The sequence below is a fragment of the Elaeis guineensis genome, chromosome 3 (assembly GCF_000442705.2).
Source record: "Elaeis guineensis isolate ETL-2024a chromosome 3, EG11, whole genome shotgun sequence".
NCBI classification, from domain to species: domain Eukaryota; kingdom Viridiplantae; phylum Streptophyta; class Magnoliopsida; order Arecales; family Arecaceae; genus Elaeis; species Elaeis guineensis.
Genome location: NC_025995.2, coordinates 122373382 through 122393027, shown reverse-complemented (window position 1 = coordinate 122393027; position 19646 = coordinate 122373382). Strand labels below are relative to the sequence as shown.

Below are 19646 nucleotides of genomic sequence, written 5' to 3'. Positions count from 1 at the left end.
TTGTCTTAGATTTACTTTTTTACGGATATTTCGGGGACCGGATATCAAACAGCATGGGTACTTGGCCAAGGCTTTGAAGCAAGGAAAAGTGCTCTATCCGTAACGAGTTCCTCCGAGAGTATTATACCATCCAACAATAAAGTTTTTTTTTTCCCCTTTTTCCACTGCCTTCTTTGCCAAGTTCTTTATAAATGTGATATTGTTGCTAATGATTTGGCACACGTCTCATGGGCTTTGGACAAGGCCTATTCGCAAGTCCATGAGAATAGGCTCAAATCAAATACATCGAAGAAGAAAATGGTTTCAAATGATTTAATTTTTCGTTTCTGTTGCGAAATAAAGGAAAAGAAATTTACTAATCCCACAACCGTGCCGTGGCTACTTTACGCAAGCGAAATCAAGGGGCACAGGAGGCCGTTACGCGGCAGCGCGAGTCGCCGACCGTAAAAACTTCGGGTGCTCCTCCCGCAAGATTTACCGATCTTTTTAATTTTAATTTTTTTTAGTTAGAAGGCAAGATATGCGCCGATCTTTAACGAGGCGACGGACCAACTCCTCATTAAACCCTCATCCTTCGTTTCCCCTCGCCCTCCGTTTCCCGTAATCCCAGTCTTCCCGACTAGTCCCGAGCCCTCGTTTGGGTTCGGTGCCTCTCGAATCCATTCGCTTCTCTTCTCTCTCTTCCCGCCGTTGCTGCGCCCGGACTTTTTCCCATTTGCTTGCAACTGAGCCTCCAACTGAGCCGACCGAGTGCGGAGAGAGACAGAGAGAGAGAGAGGGAGAGCGCCATCGAGGGAAGGAGAAGAAACGGGACGCCATGAGCCGCTATGATAGCCGTGCCAGCGATCCCGGATCCTATCGGCGAAGGTAATCCCTAAACCCTAACCCTAATCCATCAATAACAAGGGGAAGAAGCAGAAGAAGAAGTTTCGATGGGTGTTTTCGTCCTAGCCATGCCTTTCCTGTTTCATTGCAGTGATGCGGGATTCGGGGGTGGTTCTCAGAGCTACGGCAGGGGCTATGAGTCCTCAAGCAAAAGAGAAGCGGAGGTTGGCGCCGACTTGGACGGGCTGACTCTCTTCGAGAAGAATTTCTACGTGGAGTCCCCTTCCGTGGTGGCCATGACCGAGTCCGAGGTGGAGGCCTACCGCCGCAAGAGGGAGATCACGATCGAGGGTCGCGACGTGCCCAAGCCCATCAGAGAGTTCCGGGATGCCGGATTTCCGGGTAATCTTCCTTTCCTCTCATCTTGCTTGGAGAATAATCTTTAATTGTCAAGAATATGCCATTCTTGAAGCTGGGTAGGAGGTATTATCTTCTTCCATGGAATTTTCGGTATGTGCGGGTCCTGAAAGATGAAATCTTGAACAAGAATAAGTCTTGGGCAGCTCACGTAATGGTCAAGTGATTCAGATCTCTGTTGTCTCTCCATACATGCATACTCAAACATGTGTCGTTTCTCTAATGCATGTTGTAATGAGAATACCTGCTGAAGGGGGGAGAATTTGAACATTTTTATTTTATTTGACTTTTAATGATCAAATTAGTCAAGGTGTATGCAGTATGTATTAGTTTTTTAACTTGGTGGGTTCTGCATTCTCGATACTTCAGGGTGATTAAAGAATTGATGCATGCCTCATCAAGAATATCAACATACGTCGCCAATATATCAGTTATGATTATTAAGTAATAAAGAATAATGAGTAAATCTCAAACTGTCATTTGTAGATGTTAACGTAGTCTTTCTATTTAAATTTCCCCTGATCATCTGAAAAAAGGCCATACAAAATAAACCATATGAAAAGAAAAGGATAAGGTGGTATCTATTATGAACCAGAGCCCAGAAATATGGTTCAACGCCACAATTCTGGCCATGCAAACCCAGATGACGTGGATATATAGCTAAAACTACGATTTGACTGATGGCATCTATTAGCATTTTATTCTTGATTTTTGAATGTACATATGTTCTGGTTCTGTTGAACAACTTAAATTCTAACTTGAGATTACACCTTTGGTATTCTACAATCAGGTTTTGGTTGGAATAAAATCATGAGAAGAGCACCTCCCCAGCCCTCAAACCATAGCACTTAGAGTAGGGTGTTCCTATTGTAATAAACTAAGCTAATAAGAACCTATCTCAGTTGTGTTCACTTATCATCAAAGCATATGAGTTGAGCCCTCAAGGGGATGCCAAGGAGGCTCTTGCAGGAAGGCTATGTAGAGAAATTATTCCTTGGAAAACAAAAAAGAAGCTAGAGGCTTGAATGCGTTTTCTTTTTTCTTTTCTCTCCCTCTCTTTATTTGATTCTTTTTCTCTTATGTTTAATTAGATCATTATGTTTTATAGAATACATGTACCTTGATGTATATATGTATGCAATATATACATATTACATAGGAAGTTTCATATGACTATATAGCTATACTTTCCTCATGTTCACTAGAAGGCTTGGTATACAGGGTTCATAAATTGATGTAACCTCTTTCACATTAAGGATATATATGTTCTTTAGTTCATGAGCAGGCTAGAATTCGTCTATTTATCATTCCTCCTCGATTTTGTTAAGGACTGCGCTTTGCTTTCCTGCATCATTGGATAGGACTGTAATCCCTGGAGAGTGAAGAGAGAAATTATTATTTTCTATTTTCTGACAGACCCATTAGTATTTTCTTATCTTACCTTTCTTTTTTATGTTTTCTGCTAAATAGCTGCTCAAAGAAAAGTTCTTTATGATTTTATACATACGTTGTGTCTTGTTTGCATGATAACCTATTTCTATATACTGTCAATTCTCCAGATTATATTATGCAAGAGATTAATAAAGCTGGATTTGTTGAGCCTACTCCTATTCAATCACAGGGCTGGCCAATGGCTTTAAGGGGTCGTGATCTTATTGGCATTGCTGAAACAGGATCAGGAAAGACACTTGCCTATCTGTTACCTGCAATTGTTCATGTTAATGCTCAGCCAATTTTAGGTGGAATTCTTGATTCATTTTTTGTTGACTGTCATTTAAATATGCTCGGTGCCTACATCTAATTTTTCTGCTACAATGATTTTGTTTTAAGCTCCTGGTGATGGCCCAATTGTTTTGGTGTTGGCTCCTACTCGTGAACTTGCTGTCCAGATACAACAAGAAGCAACTAAATTTGGGGCATCATCAAGGATAAAAAGCACTTGTATATATGGTGGGGTTCCAAAGGGTCCTCAGGTTCGAGATCTTCAGAAAGGTACATGATAATCATATGATTGTTTGTTTTAGAATTCTGTATGACTAGGCTACACGCACACACACGGGCACGCGCGCACACACACACACACATACATACATATATATATATATGTAATACATATATATATATATATATATTGTTACATATGTGTACATATATGTACATACATATGTACATACATATACGCATACATATGTATATATTATATATGTATACATATACATATATATATGAAAAAGCAATATTAGCGTTGGGGAACTGCGTGAGCTGGACGATCATGTTGGCTAAAGACTGAGAACTCTGTTGTAAGAAGGTAAGTTAAATTTGTCTAGAAGGGTTATGGAAATAAACAGATATACTACTTATTGGCATTGGTAGCCATTGACAGGATGAAGAAAGAATACAAAAATAACTCTAGCGGATGAGATTCAACTTGCCAATTTAAAATGTTATCCTGGTTATGTTATCTTGAAAAGTGGAAAGACATGATATCAATGCTTCTGCATTTTCTAACACTGTCAGGAGTTGAAATTGTTATTGCTACCCCGGGACGATTGATTGATATGCTAGAATCACATTATACAAACCTGAGGAGGGTCACCTATCTTGTTTTGGACGAGGCAGACCGTATGCTAGACATGGGTTTTGAACCTCAAATAAGGAAAATTGTTTCCCAGGTATGCTGACCATTCTTTCAACCATGAAAGCCTTTTGGCTTTTGGAACATATTGCTGTCACCTTTCATAATCCATATTAGACATGTAGATTGAGCAGGATATCATTTTATCTCTTTTTCACGTATCTTCTCTAGTTACAATGTATATCTGTAGCATTTAACTGAGAATAACAAGATAAAATGGCATTTTAATACAAGCATGGTCTTGTAAGTCTGATACTTTACTTTTTAATTTTTATGAGTAAAAAGAATAAGCAGTGTGTCTTTTGTGGTGTGGCACATAGTTGTAGCTAGTTGGCTTTGCTGAGATGTCCAAAAAAATGTGTCTGATGCATAGAAAACAGTTTGCAAATTATGATATAAATAATTGCTTACTCTTCTTTTTTTTTTTTTAATTAATTTGGTATCGGACTTTGGTATGGCCCCTCTATCGTGTACTGCTTCGGTACCGATATGATATGCCTGGTATGCATTGGTACAGATTGGCATGATGTACCTTTGTTGGGATTAAGTTGACTTCAGCAAGATAACTTTAAACAAAAATTATATTCAATCAATGTTTCAAATCTGCTGTGTGTCTTCAAGTCATTTACATAGGTGCTATACAAGGGTACCTCCCCTGTATCTACTCATGGTTTGCTGATCTGGATGACACCCCTTTGTTGATATAGGACAATATCGGTGTAGATACAGGTTGATATGTTACAATATGATCAAGATTTGAAACCTTTTGTTTGATCACCGCACATTATTTTTCATTGTGTATCCTACTTTCTGCCAGAGTAATATTGTTTTAGTAAAGAAATTTGTTAGTATTAGCACAACTTCATGTCTTTTTTGATTTTGATGTTGCTCTGTCTTCTTCTTCTTCCTCTTCTTTTTGTTGTGTGCGTGCATGCGCGCCTATATGCATGTGGCTGTTTGATGGTTTTGAGTCCCTGTACACACATGTAAATGCACACACAGGCTTGAACATGTGTTCGTGTCTGATAATATGCTTTATTATTGCAAAGAGGGGTGGGGATGCATTATATGCATATACCTTCAAGTTTGCAAGTATAGCATTTTTTCCATGAGTGTGTGCACATGCATGTGCATGTCTTTGCATGAATGCATGTTATATATGGTGTTAAATTAGTGCAAGATGAGGACTTAGATGCATGATTTGCACTTAGATGTAGGTTTTACTGTATATATATTTAACTTGTGACATTTTGGGATGATTTTATGTGTGAAATACATTTCTATTGCATGTGAAAACTCTTCCAGTTGCTAAACATAAGATAGATTAGGTGAACGCAGACATTCTAGAATTAGTTATTTAGTTAAATGAGATAAAACAACATTTTTTTGGACATGTGAGTGAAACATGCTTGTGCGGAACATGATACACTAGATGCACATGGATTTTTTTTTTAAAATAATTTATTTATATAGTTTCTGATGGTTTGATTAGTAATGATGCTAGTTAGAGTAAATTAACTGCAGTTGCTAAATCCTGTAGAACTTTTTAGTGGTCACTTGCTTACTCTTCCATGACTGGTATTGCTTATTTTTGTTGATTTGAGTGATAGTCATATGAAGTACTAGCATGAAACCTTACATTTCATGCATGCAACAATATTCTTTTTTTCTACGTAATGTAATTTGAGCAGTTATTTTGTAAAACATGTGACTATTCTGGATTGGTTTCTCACTTGTTTTCATATTAGAATACTGTCCGATGGGTTTATGCATTAACAAACATCAGTTTATTGGTTCCTTATTTTTTATGAATTAATGCCAATTCCATTAGTCATAACAAATACAAAGGAGTTCCATAATATAAGCTTTCATGATAAACAACATTTGAAGTGATTTCTGTAAAAGTTGACTTAGTTTAAATCAAAATTATTTTAGATCTGGGACAGGATTCTCCAGAAGCCCAATGCACAAGTCAGCAGTGTGCTAGGTCAGATCTTTATAAAATACAAAGTTTCTTTAGATTTTCTTCTTATTTTGACATGGTATTCTTTTTCTTCAAATGAATAATCAAACATTTGATGGAATTTTGTTCATGTGGATTTTACTCATGTTATGAATATCCAGGCTTGTCTCAATGTCCTATATCCTTGGGTACACCTGGGAAGCAACAACACTGAGGTAGGTGTGCGCTGGCCAGAGGTCAGTACTAAGGGCCTCCATGTTGGCTTTAGCTTGTTCTGTTGTTGATTTCCAGGTATAGGAGTGGTCGCACTTGACTCAAACAACCCTTTAGGACAGGTTGGTCCTCATGATGTGTTGTGTTAGAGAGAAGGGCTGAGGTCTAGGAAGGTTATTTCTTGGGTGGGTGGCGAGTCATGGCAACCATAATTGGTGATGTGGAGGATAGATGGGATGGCAATTAAGTCTTGGTGGATGATGAGAAAGGACAGAAGAGTAGGCGGGCTTGATATATAAATGGTGAGGTGATGGTCATACCATGGCTGCGTGTGTGTAGATCGGGGGAGGTGGGCAATGGAAGGGTGCAGAAGTGGAGTGGAATGGATTTTTGATAAGAGTGGCAGAGGATTGAGATATATATCACATCAACAAGTAGACGACATTATAATGATTGTGTATGCAATACTTTATGTATAAATTGAACTTTGGATTAGGTTGAGCTAGTAAATGTCTAGTTAGCTTGCATCCAATGTTACTGATGAGCCAGAAACCCAAACCCAAGCTTGCTTGAATATCAACCTGGGTGGTTGAGGGGCCTGAAATTTCCAGGTATACTTACCAATCAGTGCAGTTTAGCATCCCATGTAGTGCAATGATTAATTTTTTAATAAAAGGGTGTTCCCGGTGTGTGAGGCTACTTCTATTGCATGGTTTGGGGAGGGTCAGATATATGCAACCTTAACCTGCATACAGAGAGTCTGTTTTCCCCAGGTTATGATAGAGCAACTTTACGGTTGCTTACATATATGACCTCCTATTGTACATGCTGCAATAGTAATTGTTGAACATTGGTGCTATAAATGGAGCATACATTATAAAAAATGAGCAAATGGGACAATTAGAGAGGTCTATGGAAAGGATCACTGAATTCAGCTTTGAGAATAGTTATGCTTGTGGAATGAGAGGAAGGTCGTGGAGGAGAGTTTGCTGAAAGTCTTGCACGTTTTCATGTTTGGAGGGCCAGCAATTTTGTGCTGAACCAACATGGTGGACATCCTATAAGAGTTGTTGGAATGGGATTTTTTTTTTTTTTCATAGAAATTTACTGACCTTGCAACACCATTTTGCTTGTTAATTTCACAAATAAGTAGATGAGCACATTGACATGTCAACAAAGAAACAAAATTGATCCTCCTGCCTTGCATTGACAGCAAGAATGGATCTGAGGAGCAGGGCAAGATGTTTGGATGGTTTGACATAATAGAACTCTAGAAAAAGAGAAAATAAAATCGAAAAACCTGCCCCACAGCAAAATAAAGAATAGAGTGATACGAAACGAAAGCAAAAATGTGTACCTTTATCATGCATGGTCAGTATCTAGCTACATATGTGGCACCCCCAATATGATGGATGTTAGATCAGGTGGCTATATCTTGGCACCTCATTTGATGTATCCTGTACTTGTTCAATGATAGTGCAACAGGTATTAGCACTGTATATTCGATCTTTGCGCCCTATTTGATGATATACCTGAATAAAGTTCACCTTTTCAGCTTCAGTAAGGTTTATTCAGCCAAACAACTTTGTAGAGACTGAAATAAGCTTCATTACTGGCGGTGCTTTTGGGATTTTAGTGATGCCTGTTTGGTGCTATTCAGCTTTAACTGGGTTAACAATAGTTGGAGGAAGGGATTGAATAGTTTTACTGGGTTAACAAGGAATATGTCTTTTTTGAGTAAAGTTTTTCAGATATTTGGTTTAAAGTGTTTTGGGAACCAAACAGGGGCTAAGAACATCATGGATGACCAATTGTGGGATTGATGATCAGCTGATGTTACTGTGAGGCTATGTAACATGCATGCGAAAGGGATAACGTTTTAAAAGAAACTTTTTCATGACTACGAATACCTTTATTTCATAAATAAATTAGTTAAAATGGATGCATGGCTTATAAATTGTCGATTCTTCAATTATGGAGACTTCTTGCATCTGTTCTTTTCCAAGTCTGTCTTGCTTGCTTGCTTAGTGTTAAGGAAATATGGTGTTGTCCAGGTTCTTACGTGCTGAGGATTTTATTAAAATTAACTAGCATTTCATTCATCAAAAAAGTAACAGAACACATTTTTACCTTTTCTATGACTCTGATCCCCCGAAAAAATTCAATAAATTGGATTAGAATGAATGCTTGTTTACTTAATGGTGCTTAATATAAACTACCATGAAGAATAGGCAACCTTAGCAAAAAATTATTACTCAATCCAGACCAAGGTTTTAAGTGGTAGCCCATGCCAGTTGGCAAATATCATGCTTGGCCAATGTGGGCATGCGGCATAGGTGAGCATGAAGCCAATTAATTTTTTTTGGCAAAAAGAAGGCCAATTAACTTTTTGAAAATAAAATCATAGAAGAGTAGTGAGACCTTTTTTTTTCCTCATCTTGATATGGCCTGGCAGGTATTTCAACATGTGTTGTGCTGGCTGGTGGCTGAGACCAGCACTTTTGTCCTTAGGTCAAACTATTAATCTCGGATATCAGAGAGTCCAAAGAATATTGTTGTAATAGGTCAGAGGAATTGCATTGAATGGAACTTAGTGCAGGGAACTGGCAGTCATGGAATATGTATTCTAGAATCTAGATTGCTCCCAGGAATGCAACTTCATGTTGCATGTTCAGTTTACTTGCTAACATGAAATAGCAATGGATCTATCATGCAAAATTCTCTTAATTGCAGAAGAAACTACATAGGAGGTTTTTGTCATTTCCGTTAGGGCCCGTTTGGTGGGGTATGTCAGATTATGGGATAATCTGACAATTTTTGGAAATCATTTATTTAAAAAAATTATTACGGAGGGAAATAATTTTTACCATGTTTGGTTGATGAAAAAATTACTTCAAAAAATGATATTGGAAAAAGATTACTATGTTTGGTTGGAGGTAAATCTATATAGGAATATGGCCAAATCTACAAATATACTCTTGAACATAAAATAATTTTTTAATATTAGAATAGTATTGTCATCTTTAATTAGTTTTTATATAATGACTATAATCACATAGCCCTTTATATAATGCCATCTCCATCTTATTTTTTTGCAAAAGCACTTTGTTGAATGCATTTGGAAAGACATTAGAACAAATTCAATGATTATATATGCAGTTTTATTGGGGATATTTTTGTCAAGTATGGATTACCACCATTTGGGAATTTACCAAATACCAACCCTCCATGATATTTGTTTTATCTTTTCTTTTCGGAAAAAAATATGGGGCCCACCAATTTTTTTATCATCTCTCTTCCACTTTTCATACCAAACATGGTAATCTGACATGGGATTCATTTTCCCATGCTAGATTACCCCCAACCAAACGGACCCTTAATCTCATTTCTCATGACATCAGAGGCTTTATGCTAGATTTGATAATGTTGATAGATACTGATGCCAGGCATCTAAAGTTTATGGATGTCTTAATGAATTTCATGCTTAATTTAAAAAAAAAAAAATGATAAGGCATTAAGGCTACCCATTTTTGTTACATTTAGAGGACATATTTACATGTGTTTATGCTGTTTTGACATTGACCTTTTAAATTCAGGAGTGCTTCTTTGGCCCTTTCATGTGTATGAGAAGGCTCTCTGGTTTTAGTATGGAGTGTTTCTAGAAGTTGTGGGGTGTGGATATGAGCTGATTAAGATGAATCCAGAGATTTGAGAAAACTTTGGATTTAGTCTTACATAAGGTAGGAGGGTTTATCTTTTGTTACGGGGCTGAAATAATTTTTGAATCTGTTCTAGATCTTATTTTAGGTTTCGTTAAATTTAAAGAACCCTTTTTTGTAAGAAGAATGTAAGAAGGAAGAGGGATAAAGTAGGTGTTTCGTATGACTAAAATTAATAAAGGGGGAGAAGGAGAAAGGAGATTCCTGCTTTAATTATTTTGATGCTATTGTTGCAACAAGTTGAAGTAGATGCTGAAAGTTGCTCCTACCATGAAGGGAGTCCGTAACAAGGAAAAAGGATGAAAATTGACCATGGACAGGAAAAAAAAAAGGAAAATTGGGCCTGCATAAGATTTGGTTATTTTTTGAGAAGAGAAGGTAAGGAGAAAGTGGAAGGAAGAGGGGGATAAGGAGAACATATTCAAAATTAATATTAGAAAAAATAAAGCGATAATCAATATCTAAGATACAATTGAACCTCCATAAGCATGAAATATTATGAGGCCAATAGCGTGGGAGGGTGTGAAAGACATGAATATGCATGTGCATACATACAAAGGCAGATCAAACATAACAGCTGATTTAATAATATTAATACTGAATGGAATAACATGTCCATGGCATTCAAGTATTCAACTTTACCATGTGACCAGTCTAATGTTACCAGCTAAAGCTATACTATTCAGATCCTTACTGAAAATGGTAAAGATGTACTATTCAGATCCTTCCTGAAAATGACAAATCAACAAGGTAATTATGTTATATTTAGCTCAGGGTTGTTTATAATATTTCTGGGCCCATGTTACTGTTGCAATCTAGCATTCTCCAGAAACATTTATGCACGTTATAAAACTAGTTGAAAAAGGAGGTAAGTTATGGTACTTTGCAATTCTGATCTATTAGAAAATTAGAGTCCAAGACCTTTGGTTCCTGAAATACTTTTGCTTCAAGAGTATGAGATTGTATTTTATATGTGGCTAAATCCAGGGACCTGTCCCTTCTAGGTCTATAACCTAGAAAATGCTTGATCAGAAGAAATTATGAGGCCAATTTATTTTTTAACTTTTTTATTTTAGGGAAGGAGAGATGCTATAGCTGTTAGCTTACCCTATCGATCATACCGTTCAAGCACATCCAACTGAAGAGCAGCCTTTGAGGTTCCATGGACCTGGAAAGAGTGTAGATGTAGAGGGAAGAATACCAGTTATGATATGAACAATTTCTTTTACATTTACCGCCGAAATGATAAGCCAACAGGCTAGATGAAACCCTCTTGCCAAAATGACAAATCCGCCATGATGATGAAATGAAAAATAAGGGGAAGAAATAGAGAAAATTCAGGGGAAGAAGAATTTTAGTAGAACTGGGCAATTGTGATGATGACATTTGTGAAGATGGCAAGGCTATTAGCTTTTGTTTTCGTGTCCTTATTTTAGTGCTTTTTTACAAATTTTTCTCAAGGTTGTTTATATTTGATGAATAAGAGTTAGCTGCTGTCAGAAGGTCCATACAGTTGCATATTTTGAATCTTAAGTAAATGTTCAATTGTTTAGAAGCAACATACTCAAAGTCAGAACGCTTGCTGAATTACATCTTGATTGTCTAAAGGCATGTCATGCTTGTTTTCCTGGAATATGTCTCGGCTTTTGCGATATACATGACTAATTCAAGTGTATGAGTGCTTGAGGGATGGCTATTAGTTTATCAGTTGACTGTATATGTGGGATTATATTGTTGCTGTGATTCTTCCTTTTTCCCCTTTTTCTTTGAGTTGATAACAGTCTTTTGATTGTAGTTCTCTTGCTCCCTCTACATAAAATATTATTTATAAGAGGAGAATTAGGATGGGTATATTATTTGAATGGAGAATTTGTAAAGGTGATCCTTGAGATTATATGTGCTCTAGATACCAGTTTCTCTCGTTTGTATGGATACTAAATTTTTATCAAGTCTTATTGCCGTTGTGCGATATGACCACCTTTATCTTTCAAATCAAGAAGTGCATGCTAGTTGGGTGAGGCACTGTTTTGTAAGTGAATGAGGAGACATACTTATTTTTTGGTTTAGTCTCTGTTCCTGATGAGTGCACTTCTGAACTTCAATGCATGTTGAACTGCATGAAAATTAGATTAGAAAATGTATCTATTTATGATGATGAAATCATTTTTGTGGTGTTTAGGGCATGTTGAGGAGGCTCAGCAACAAAATTAAGGCTATAAGCAACTTCTTTTTTGGTGCTTATGCTTTTTCTTAGATATATTGCCCATTCTGCTTTCATTTTAATCAGGTTCTTTATGCTTTCAAAGCTTGTACCATTTTTTTTCCCACTATAAGCCCTTATACATTTTTTTTTAGTTGGTTGCGCATGGTTTTTCTCAAGAGATGTGAGTATCGAGCATCAAATTACACTCTTTTTCTGGTTCTTCTCCATAACCAAGAATTCTGTCTGTTGGCTATGATTTTACAGAAAATTTTATAGCATTCAAATATATATAAAAAAATCCTACATTATGTCAGGACTTGAGTGAAACTTTCTGGTGGAGAATTTGTTATCAGTTTCATCATCCAGCCAGCAAGCCATAGTTCTTGAGATGCAAAATCTTTATTCTTTACATTATATTACATGCGAAAACATCTGATTCTTTGAATTGTTATTGTTCCCATGGAGACTTGTGGATAATTAGATTGCATATTTATTTCCATTTTAATGTAATTAAGTTAGGAAATTGGTATTTTCTTTCCCTCGAGAGGGAGGGAGACCAACCCATGCTATAATAACCCAAGTTCAGATTTTTGGGGATGCACCATGTAAGAGTCAAGCCTAAAATCTCTAGTTACTAATTGAGGATAGTGATTGTTGGAGTAATGCGGAAGTGGAATGGGTTTAGGTCAGAAAATAGAAGATAATATTAAGAAAATAGAGCAAAATCTGCTGGAATATGACAGAGCTACTGCTTCTGCTTGTATTCTGATATTTCTCTTATCAAAATGGCTTACAAATGACTGAGATACAAGGCCACTTATGCAGTACCTAACTGACATTTTGGGAGGATTGAAAACAAGCCTTAAATGCTTCTAGTAAGATTAAAAGTCTGCAACAGATTTACATAAATACTTCTGGAACTAATACAACCATTAATACTTAATCACTAAGGCTTAATTACTAAAGCATCTTTGACTGCTGACTATTGACCATCGGGCTCACTTGAATTTCTGAATTTTCTGAAATTACAAATTATCTTACAAATTCCCCTCTTAATTTGTTATTTTTAGTTGAATCTTGAACTTCTCAAACTTCTCTGAAGTGATAGCCTTTGTGAGCATGTCTGCTGGCTGCTCATGAGTGCTTAAAAACTCTAGCTGAATTTCTTTTTTCTGAACCAAGTCTCGGATGAATTGGTGTCTAAGCTCAATGTGCTTTGTCCTAGCATGAAACACTGGATTCTTAGTCATTGCAATGGCTGACATATTGTCACAAAATATAATTGTTGGCTTCTCTTGCTTCTGCCCTAGGTCAGCAGGTAATCTCCTTGGCCAAATAGCTTCACAAGCTGCTTCTGTAGCTGCTGAATACTCTGCTTCTGCTGAAGATAGAGCCACAGTTTGTTGCTTCCTTGAACTCCATGAAATTGTGTTTGTACCCAAGCAAAAAACATAGGTTGAGGTACTTTTTCTGTCTTCAATAGAACCTGCCCAATCACTATTAGTATACCCAGTTAGAGAATAATCAATTTCTTTTGTGTACCTGATCCCAATCTTTCTAGTACCATTAAGGTATCGAAGAATCCTTTTTGCTGCAGCATAATGTATGTTGCTTGGTTCATGAACCTCGATACCATGCTAACAGATTGCATAATATCAGGTCTTGTATGTGTGAGGTACAGCAAGGACCCAACTAAACTTCTAAACAACCCTTCATCAGCCTTCTTTGAATTATCATCAGGCTTTAGCTTCTCATTTACAGCCATAGGAGTAGCAACTGGTTTGCTGTTATACATTTGAAACTTCTTTAATAAGTCAAGAATATATTTCTCTTGAGAAATAAAAATCTCGCCCTTTGCTTGCTTCACTTGAATACCAAGGAAGTACTTTATCACTCCCAAGTCTGTCATTTCAAACTCTTTCATCATAGATTTCTTGAATTCTTCAATCATATTCAGATTATTTCCCATGTAGATCAGGTCATCTACATAGAGACATATCACCATAAAATTCTGTCCGCTCCTCTTCACATAAAGTGAAGGTTCATTAGAACTTTTTTGAAATCCATGCTGCTGGAAATAACTATCAATTCTGCTGTTCCAGGCCGTTGGTGCTTGTTTCAGGCCGTATAAAGCCTTTTTCAATCGATATACCTTCTCTTCTTTGCCTTCCAACTCATATCCCTGAGGCTGCTCCACACATACCTCTTCTTCTAGCTCTCCAGTTAAGAATGCTGACTTAACAGCAAGTTGAAAAATCTGTAATTCTAACTGAGCTGCAATAGCAAGCACTAACCTGATTGTTTCTATGCGAGCAACCGGTGCAAAGGTCTCATTAAAGTCTATGTCAGGCTGCTGTGCATAACCCTTTGCAACCAATCTGGCTTTGTGTTTCTGTACACTCCCATCTTCATTATATTTGGTCTTATAGACCCATTTCAAGCTAATGACATCTTTTCCTTTAGGAAGGTCTGCAAGCTCCCATGTCTTGTTTTTCTCAATCATGGCAATCTTTTCATCCATTGTCTTTGTCCATTTCTCATCTTTAATAGCTTCTTCAAACATGTGAGGCTCACAGGAAAATAAAGTAAATTCACAGGTTTGGTTAAAACTGACATGATGGCATCTAAAATCATCATACCTATCAGGTGGACGCCTATTCCTTTGAGATCTCCTCAAAACTGGAGTGGATGATTCATCATGTGAACTAGATGTAGCCGAATCTGAGTTCTGTGCTTGAGAAGCATTTTCAGCAGCTGTATTTTCAGAACTTGAGGCTTGATTCTTGTTTACAGCATCAGAACTACTTGCTGGAGCAAAATCGGGCAACCAATTTGAGGTTTGTTGGCTGATACTCCACTGCCATATTGCCAACTCATCAAATATCACATCTCGGGCCACAATCAGCTTCGTATTTTGTGGATTTAACAGCCTATAACCCTTTGATTCATCACCGTAACCCACAAATAAGAACTTCTCTCCTTTCTCATCAAATTTATCTTTATTAGGAGCTTTATTTAAAGCATAAGCAGGACAGCCAAAAACTTTTAAATGGCTTACTTGAGGCTTCTTCCCATACCAAGCCTCAAATGGTGTCTTGTTCCATACTGCCTTGGTAGGTGAACGATTCAGAATATAGATGGTTGTGTGAACAATTTCAGCCCACAAGCTGTTTGGAAGACCTTTTCCTTTAAGCATGTTTCTTGCCATCTCTACAATTGTTCGATTCCTTCTTTCAGCAACACCATTCTGCTGAGAGCTTCTACCAACTGTAAGCTGCCTTTGAATTCCCTCTTTCTTGCAATGCTCCATGAAGGGATGATATATGAACTCTCCTCCTCGATCAGTTCTCAAAGTCTTCAACTTGCAGCCACTTTGCCTTTCTACAAGTGCTTTAAAGTCTAAAAAGATACTAAAAGCATCTGATTTTTGATTTATGAAGTAAATTCAGACCATGCGAGTAAAATCATCAACAAACAAGAGAAAGTATCTTTTGTTACCAAGAGAGGGAGTCCTAGTAGGGCCAAAAATATCAGCATGCACCAGCTCCAAAGGTGCCTTGGCTCGCCATGAATTCTTTGGTAATGGTAGATGATGCATCTTCCCAAAGATGCAGCCTTCACAAACTGTCATTTTGGTCAATTTGAGGAAGACCAATCACCATTTCTCTGTTTTAACAGCTGTAGTCCCCTCTGATTTAGGTGCCCACAACGTAAGTGCACAAAATGGATTCATCTACACTTTCACTTTTTAGAGCTATGTTATTTGAGTGTGTCATTGCAAGAGGGAAAACCTTGTTTTTTGTCATTTCAACCTTTGCCATGACCACATTATTTTTCTTATCAATAATCTTACATTCATTGTTATCAAAATAAATCTGATATCCTCTTTGAACAAGCTGTCCAACACTCAGCAAATTATGGGCTAAATTAGGTACATATAAAACATCATGAATGTACCTTTTACCACCAGATTTGGTATTGACAGCGATTACTCCCTTTCCTTTAATGCTTTCAGCTTTTCCATCTCCAAGAATCACAGAATTTGAGATGCTTTCATCAATCTCAACAAAAAGATCTTTGTTCCCAGTCATATGATTGCTGCAACCACTATCAAGAAACCATGCATCTTCTAGCTTCTCTTCTGCATTCATGCAAGTGTAAAACACTTGTTCTTCTTCATTCTCCTTGGTAAAATTGGCCTCATTCTTGTCTTGAGTATTTTGCCGTTGAGGCTGGTTTCCTCTACCACGGCCTCTGCCTCTTCCTCGGCCTCTTGATTTCCTCGACCACTTCTTTGCTGGTCTTTATGTTGGAATTGGTTCCTTTTTTCTCATGGTCATCTTTTGCCAGATTCACCTTGGATTGAAAGGCTTGTTCCAAGGGCTGATTTGAGGATTTCCGGATCCTTTCTTCACGAGATTCAAGGGATCCGCTCAGATCCAACATTGTCAGCTTAGAGAGGTCTTTTGATTCTTCAATGGCTGCTGCAGCATGATCGAACTTAGGAGGTAAGCTCCTAAGGATCTTCTCCACGATCTTCTTTTCTTCAATTTTGTCGCCGTAGCCTCTTATTTGGTTTACAATTTCAGCAACTCTTGTGAAGAATTCCTTTATTGATTCAGAATCCTTCATTATAAGGTTGTCAAAGCTCCTCCAAAGGGACTGCAGCCGTATAGAAATGACTTTTTCATTTCCCTGGAACTTCTCCTTCAAAATTTCCCATGCAGCTTTAGCCTTGGTGATGCCAAAGATGCGTGGGTAGATGGTTCTATTCACGCCTTGATGAAGATACCTCAAGGCAAGAGCATTTTTCTTTGTATTGTCTTTGAATAGGGACTGTTGTTCTTCAGTCCATACAGTACTCGATCCTTCAGCAGGTGGTTTTTCATAATCATTTTCGATCATCTCCCACAGATCTTGAGAGATGAGGAAAAACATCATCTGTTCACTCCAATAGCCATAGTTTTCTCCTTCAAAGATGGGAACTTGATTTTGAGAATAAGAGAACATGGTGCTGGATGTAGAGGGAAGATTTGCAGCCATGAAAACAAAGCTCTGATACCAAATTTGTTGGAGTAATGCGGAAGTGGAATGGGTTTAGGACAGAAAATAGAAGATAATATTAAGAAAATAGAGCAAAATCTGCTGGAATATGCAGAGCTACTGCTCCTGCTTGTATTCTGATATTTTTCTTATCAAAATGGCTTACAAATGACTGAGATACAAGGCCACTTATGCAGTACCTGACTGACATTTTGGGAGGAGTGAAAACAAGCCTTAAATGCTTCTAGGAAGACTAAAAGTCTGCAACATATTTACATAAATACTTCTGGAACTAATACAACCATTAATACTTAATTTCTAAGGCTTAATTACTAAAGCATCTTTGACTGCTGACTATTGACCACCGGGCCCACTTGAATTTCTGAATTTTCTGAAATTACAAATTATCTTACAGTGATCAATAGGGCAAGCTCTTAACTCCAAAGGAAATAGGGATTTTTCAGCAGTAAATGCTGTATAAAGTGAAATTAGTTAGTTCATTGATTCTGTTTGGCTTTTCTAGTTCTGCCGTTGTTTGCACTATAAATATCACTTAGGGCCCCTAATGTTTTAGTTCGTTTCCTTCCAATAGATTCGTCCAGATCGTCAAACTCTTTATTGGAGCGCCACTTGGCCAAAGGAGGTTGAACAACTTGCAAGGCAGTTCCTATACAACCCATACAAGGTAAATGTTGGGGCCAAATTGCTCGCGATGCACAGGTGGGTTCGTTGCATTATATCATCTTTACCAGATCTGACAGAATCGGCTCCTGACATGGCATAGGTGATTATTGGTTCCATAGACTTGAAAGCTAATCATGCAATTCACCAGCGTGTAGAGATTGTCTCAGAGAGTCAGAAATATAACAAGTAGGAAATCCTATATATTAATAAGTTCGTTTGGATGATTATTAATCTGCAGGCTAATTCACCTATCTGGTTTTTCTCAGACTGATCAAACTGCTGGAGGATATTATGGATGGCAGTCGGATTCTGATATTCATGGACACAAAGAAGGGCTGTGATCAAATAACGAGGCAACTGCGCACAGATGGCTGGCCTGCCCTGTCAATCCATGGTGACAAAAGCCAAGCTGAAAGGGACTGGGTCCTCTCGGAGTTCAAATCAGGGAAGAGTCCTATAATGACTGCTACTGATGTTGCTGCTCGTGGTTTGGGTATGTGAACATGAATGAAATATTCTTGTGAAAGCTCTGAATGCAAGGAGTTTTGGTTTTTAACTATACTGTTTTGTTTATTGGTGACAGATGTGAAGGATGTGAAATATGTGATCAACTACGACTTTCCTGGATCATTGGAGGATTATGTCCACCGCATTGGTCGAACAGGAAGAGCTGGGGCCAAGGGAACGGCATATACCTTTTTTACTGCAGCTAATGCAAGATTTGCTAAGGATCTTATTAATATACTGGAAGAAGCTGGGCAGAAAGTCAGTTCTGAACTGGCTGCAATGGGTCGAGGTGCTCCGCCTCCCCCTGCAGGTGAGTGCTTCTTGCACTTTGTTCTCTCTTTACCTTCTTTTGCTCCCCCAATTCCACTATCTGCTACCAGCCATATCTAATGAACTATGAAGTTCGCTATCAATCAATGTCCTTATTAGCACTAGTTGCCCAACTTTTCTTATCGATAGGTGCAATATGACTGGCTAAGACCAGAAATAGACTGATCAGTGCATCACTTGAAGAAACATATTTATCAGCTAGATAAATTGTTGCATGAAATGGCCAGCATGCCGGATCTGTATTTGCCAAACTATGAAGGTCTCTTGGCTAGTGGATTTGTTGATTGTGTCATTACCAGTTGAAAATTGATGTGTCCATTTGGACTTTTACAAACCTCATCAGACTAATCAGATGTTGAGAGACTGCTGTCTGACAAACTGAATTATGAACAGGTCATGGGGGATTTCGTGATCGTGGTAGGGGTTTTGGTGGTGGTCGTCCATGGAGCTGATACATTCCTCGATTGTCAGTTGATTGAACAATCATTAAATGGAAGGGCTGATTGTTGCATTCAAATGGTCATGTATCTCTGTCTAGCTGACATTGCTATTATTACTCCATTTTGGCGTAGTTGGCTCATAACCAGTGAACTGAGGGGGCATGAGGATGATGGGGCTGATGTTTTTGTGAAACACATTGAACAGCATTCTGAATTAGGAAGTGAAATATGTAGCATGTAACATAAGAAGTGGCTGCTGTTTTAAAGATCTTTGGGCAAAGGATTCGGAAAGCTGGGCTTTAAGTTTTAACATTACAAGGTTAAGTTTGAAAGTTCGAATATAAATTTGATGAAGTTTTGTTCTGGACTTGGCAATGTACACTTATTTTACAAAATACGAATCAAAATGTACCAACAGAGTTATCAACCCAGGCATGCTAGAGTTTTATCGATCATTATAAAGCCCGTCATGTACATGCATCAGCACTAGGGCTGCACCCATGCACGTCCCACGAACGTTAGGTTGGTAACTAGGTCCTATATTCTACCATTAGTTGTGTTTGTTTACTGTGCAGCTTTTGGGAACTTGGATCTTCTGTCTTCCTCTTCTGCCACCCCCCGAGCCCCCCTTCTATGGTTCAGGCACATACAATAATCTCTCCTTGGT

The 19646-nt window shown here is 37.8% G+C and overlaps 1 protein-coding gene across 2 annotated transcripts; it reads left to right on the top strand.

Moving 5' to 3' along the window:
• Positions 1 to 611: 611 nt before the first annotated feature.
• On the top strand, positions 612 to 19354 carry LOC105040405 (DEAD-box ATP-dependent RNA helicase 20). Of its 2 annotated transcripts, none has more exons than XM_073254746.1 (10): positions 612 to 867; positions 977 to 1227; positions 2802 to 2981; positions 3073 to 3234; positions 3760 to 3914; positions 17611 to 17703; positions 17803 to 17888; positions 17969 to 18195; positions 18286 to 18519; positions 18669 to 18827. In XM_073254746.1, the coding sequence occupies exons 1-10, from the start codon at positions 818 to 820 to the stop codon at positions 18677 to 18679; spliced, it is 1449 nt and encodes a 482-aa protein (XP_073110847.1). In that variant the 5' UTR covers positions 612 to 817; the 3' UTR covers positions 18680 to 18827. The 2 variants fall into 2 exon arrangements, with proteins under 2 accessions (XP_073110847.1, XP_010915213.1); XM_010916911.4 differs by lacking the exon at positions 18669 to 18827 and adding an exon at positions 18933 to 19354 and having other exon boundaries at positions 614 to 867.
• The last annotated feature ends 292 nt before the right edge of the window (positions 19355 to 19646 follow it).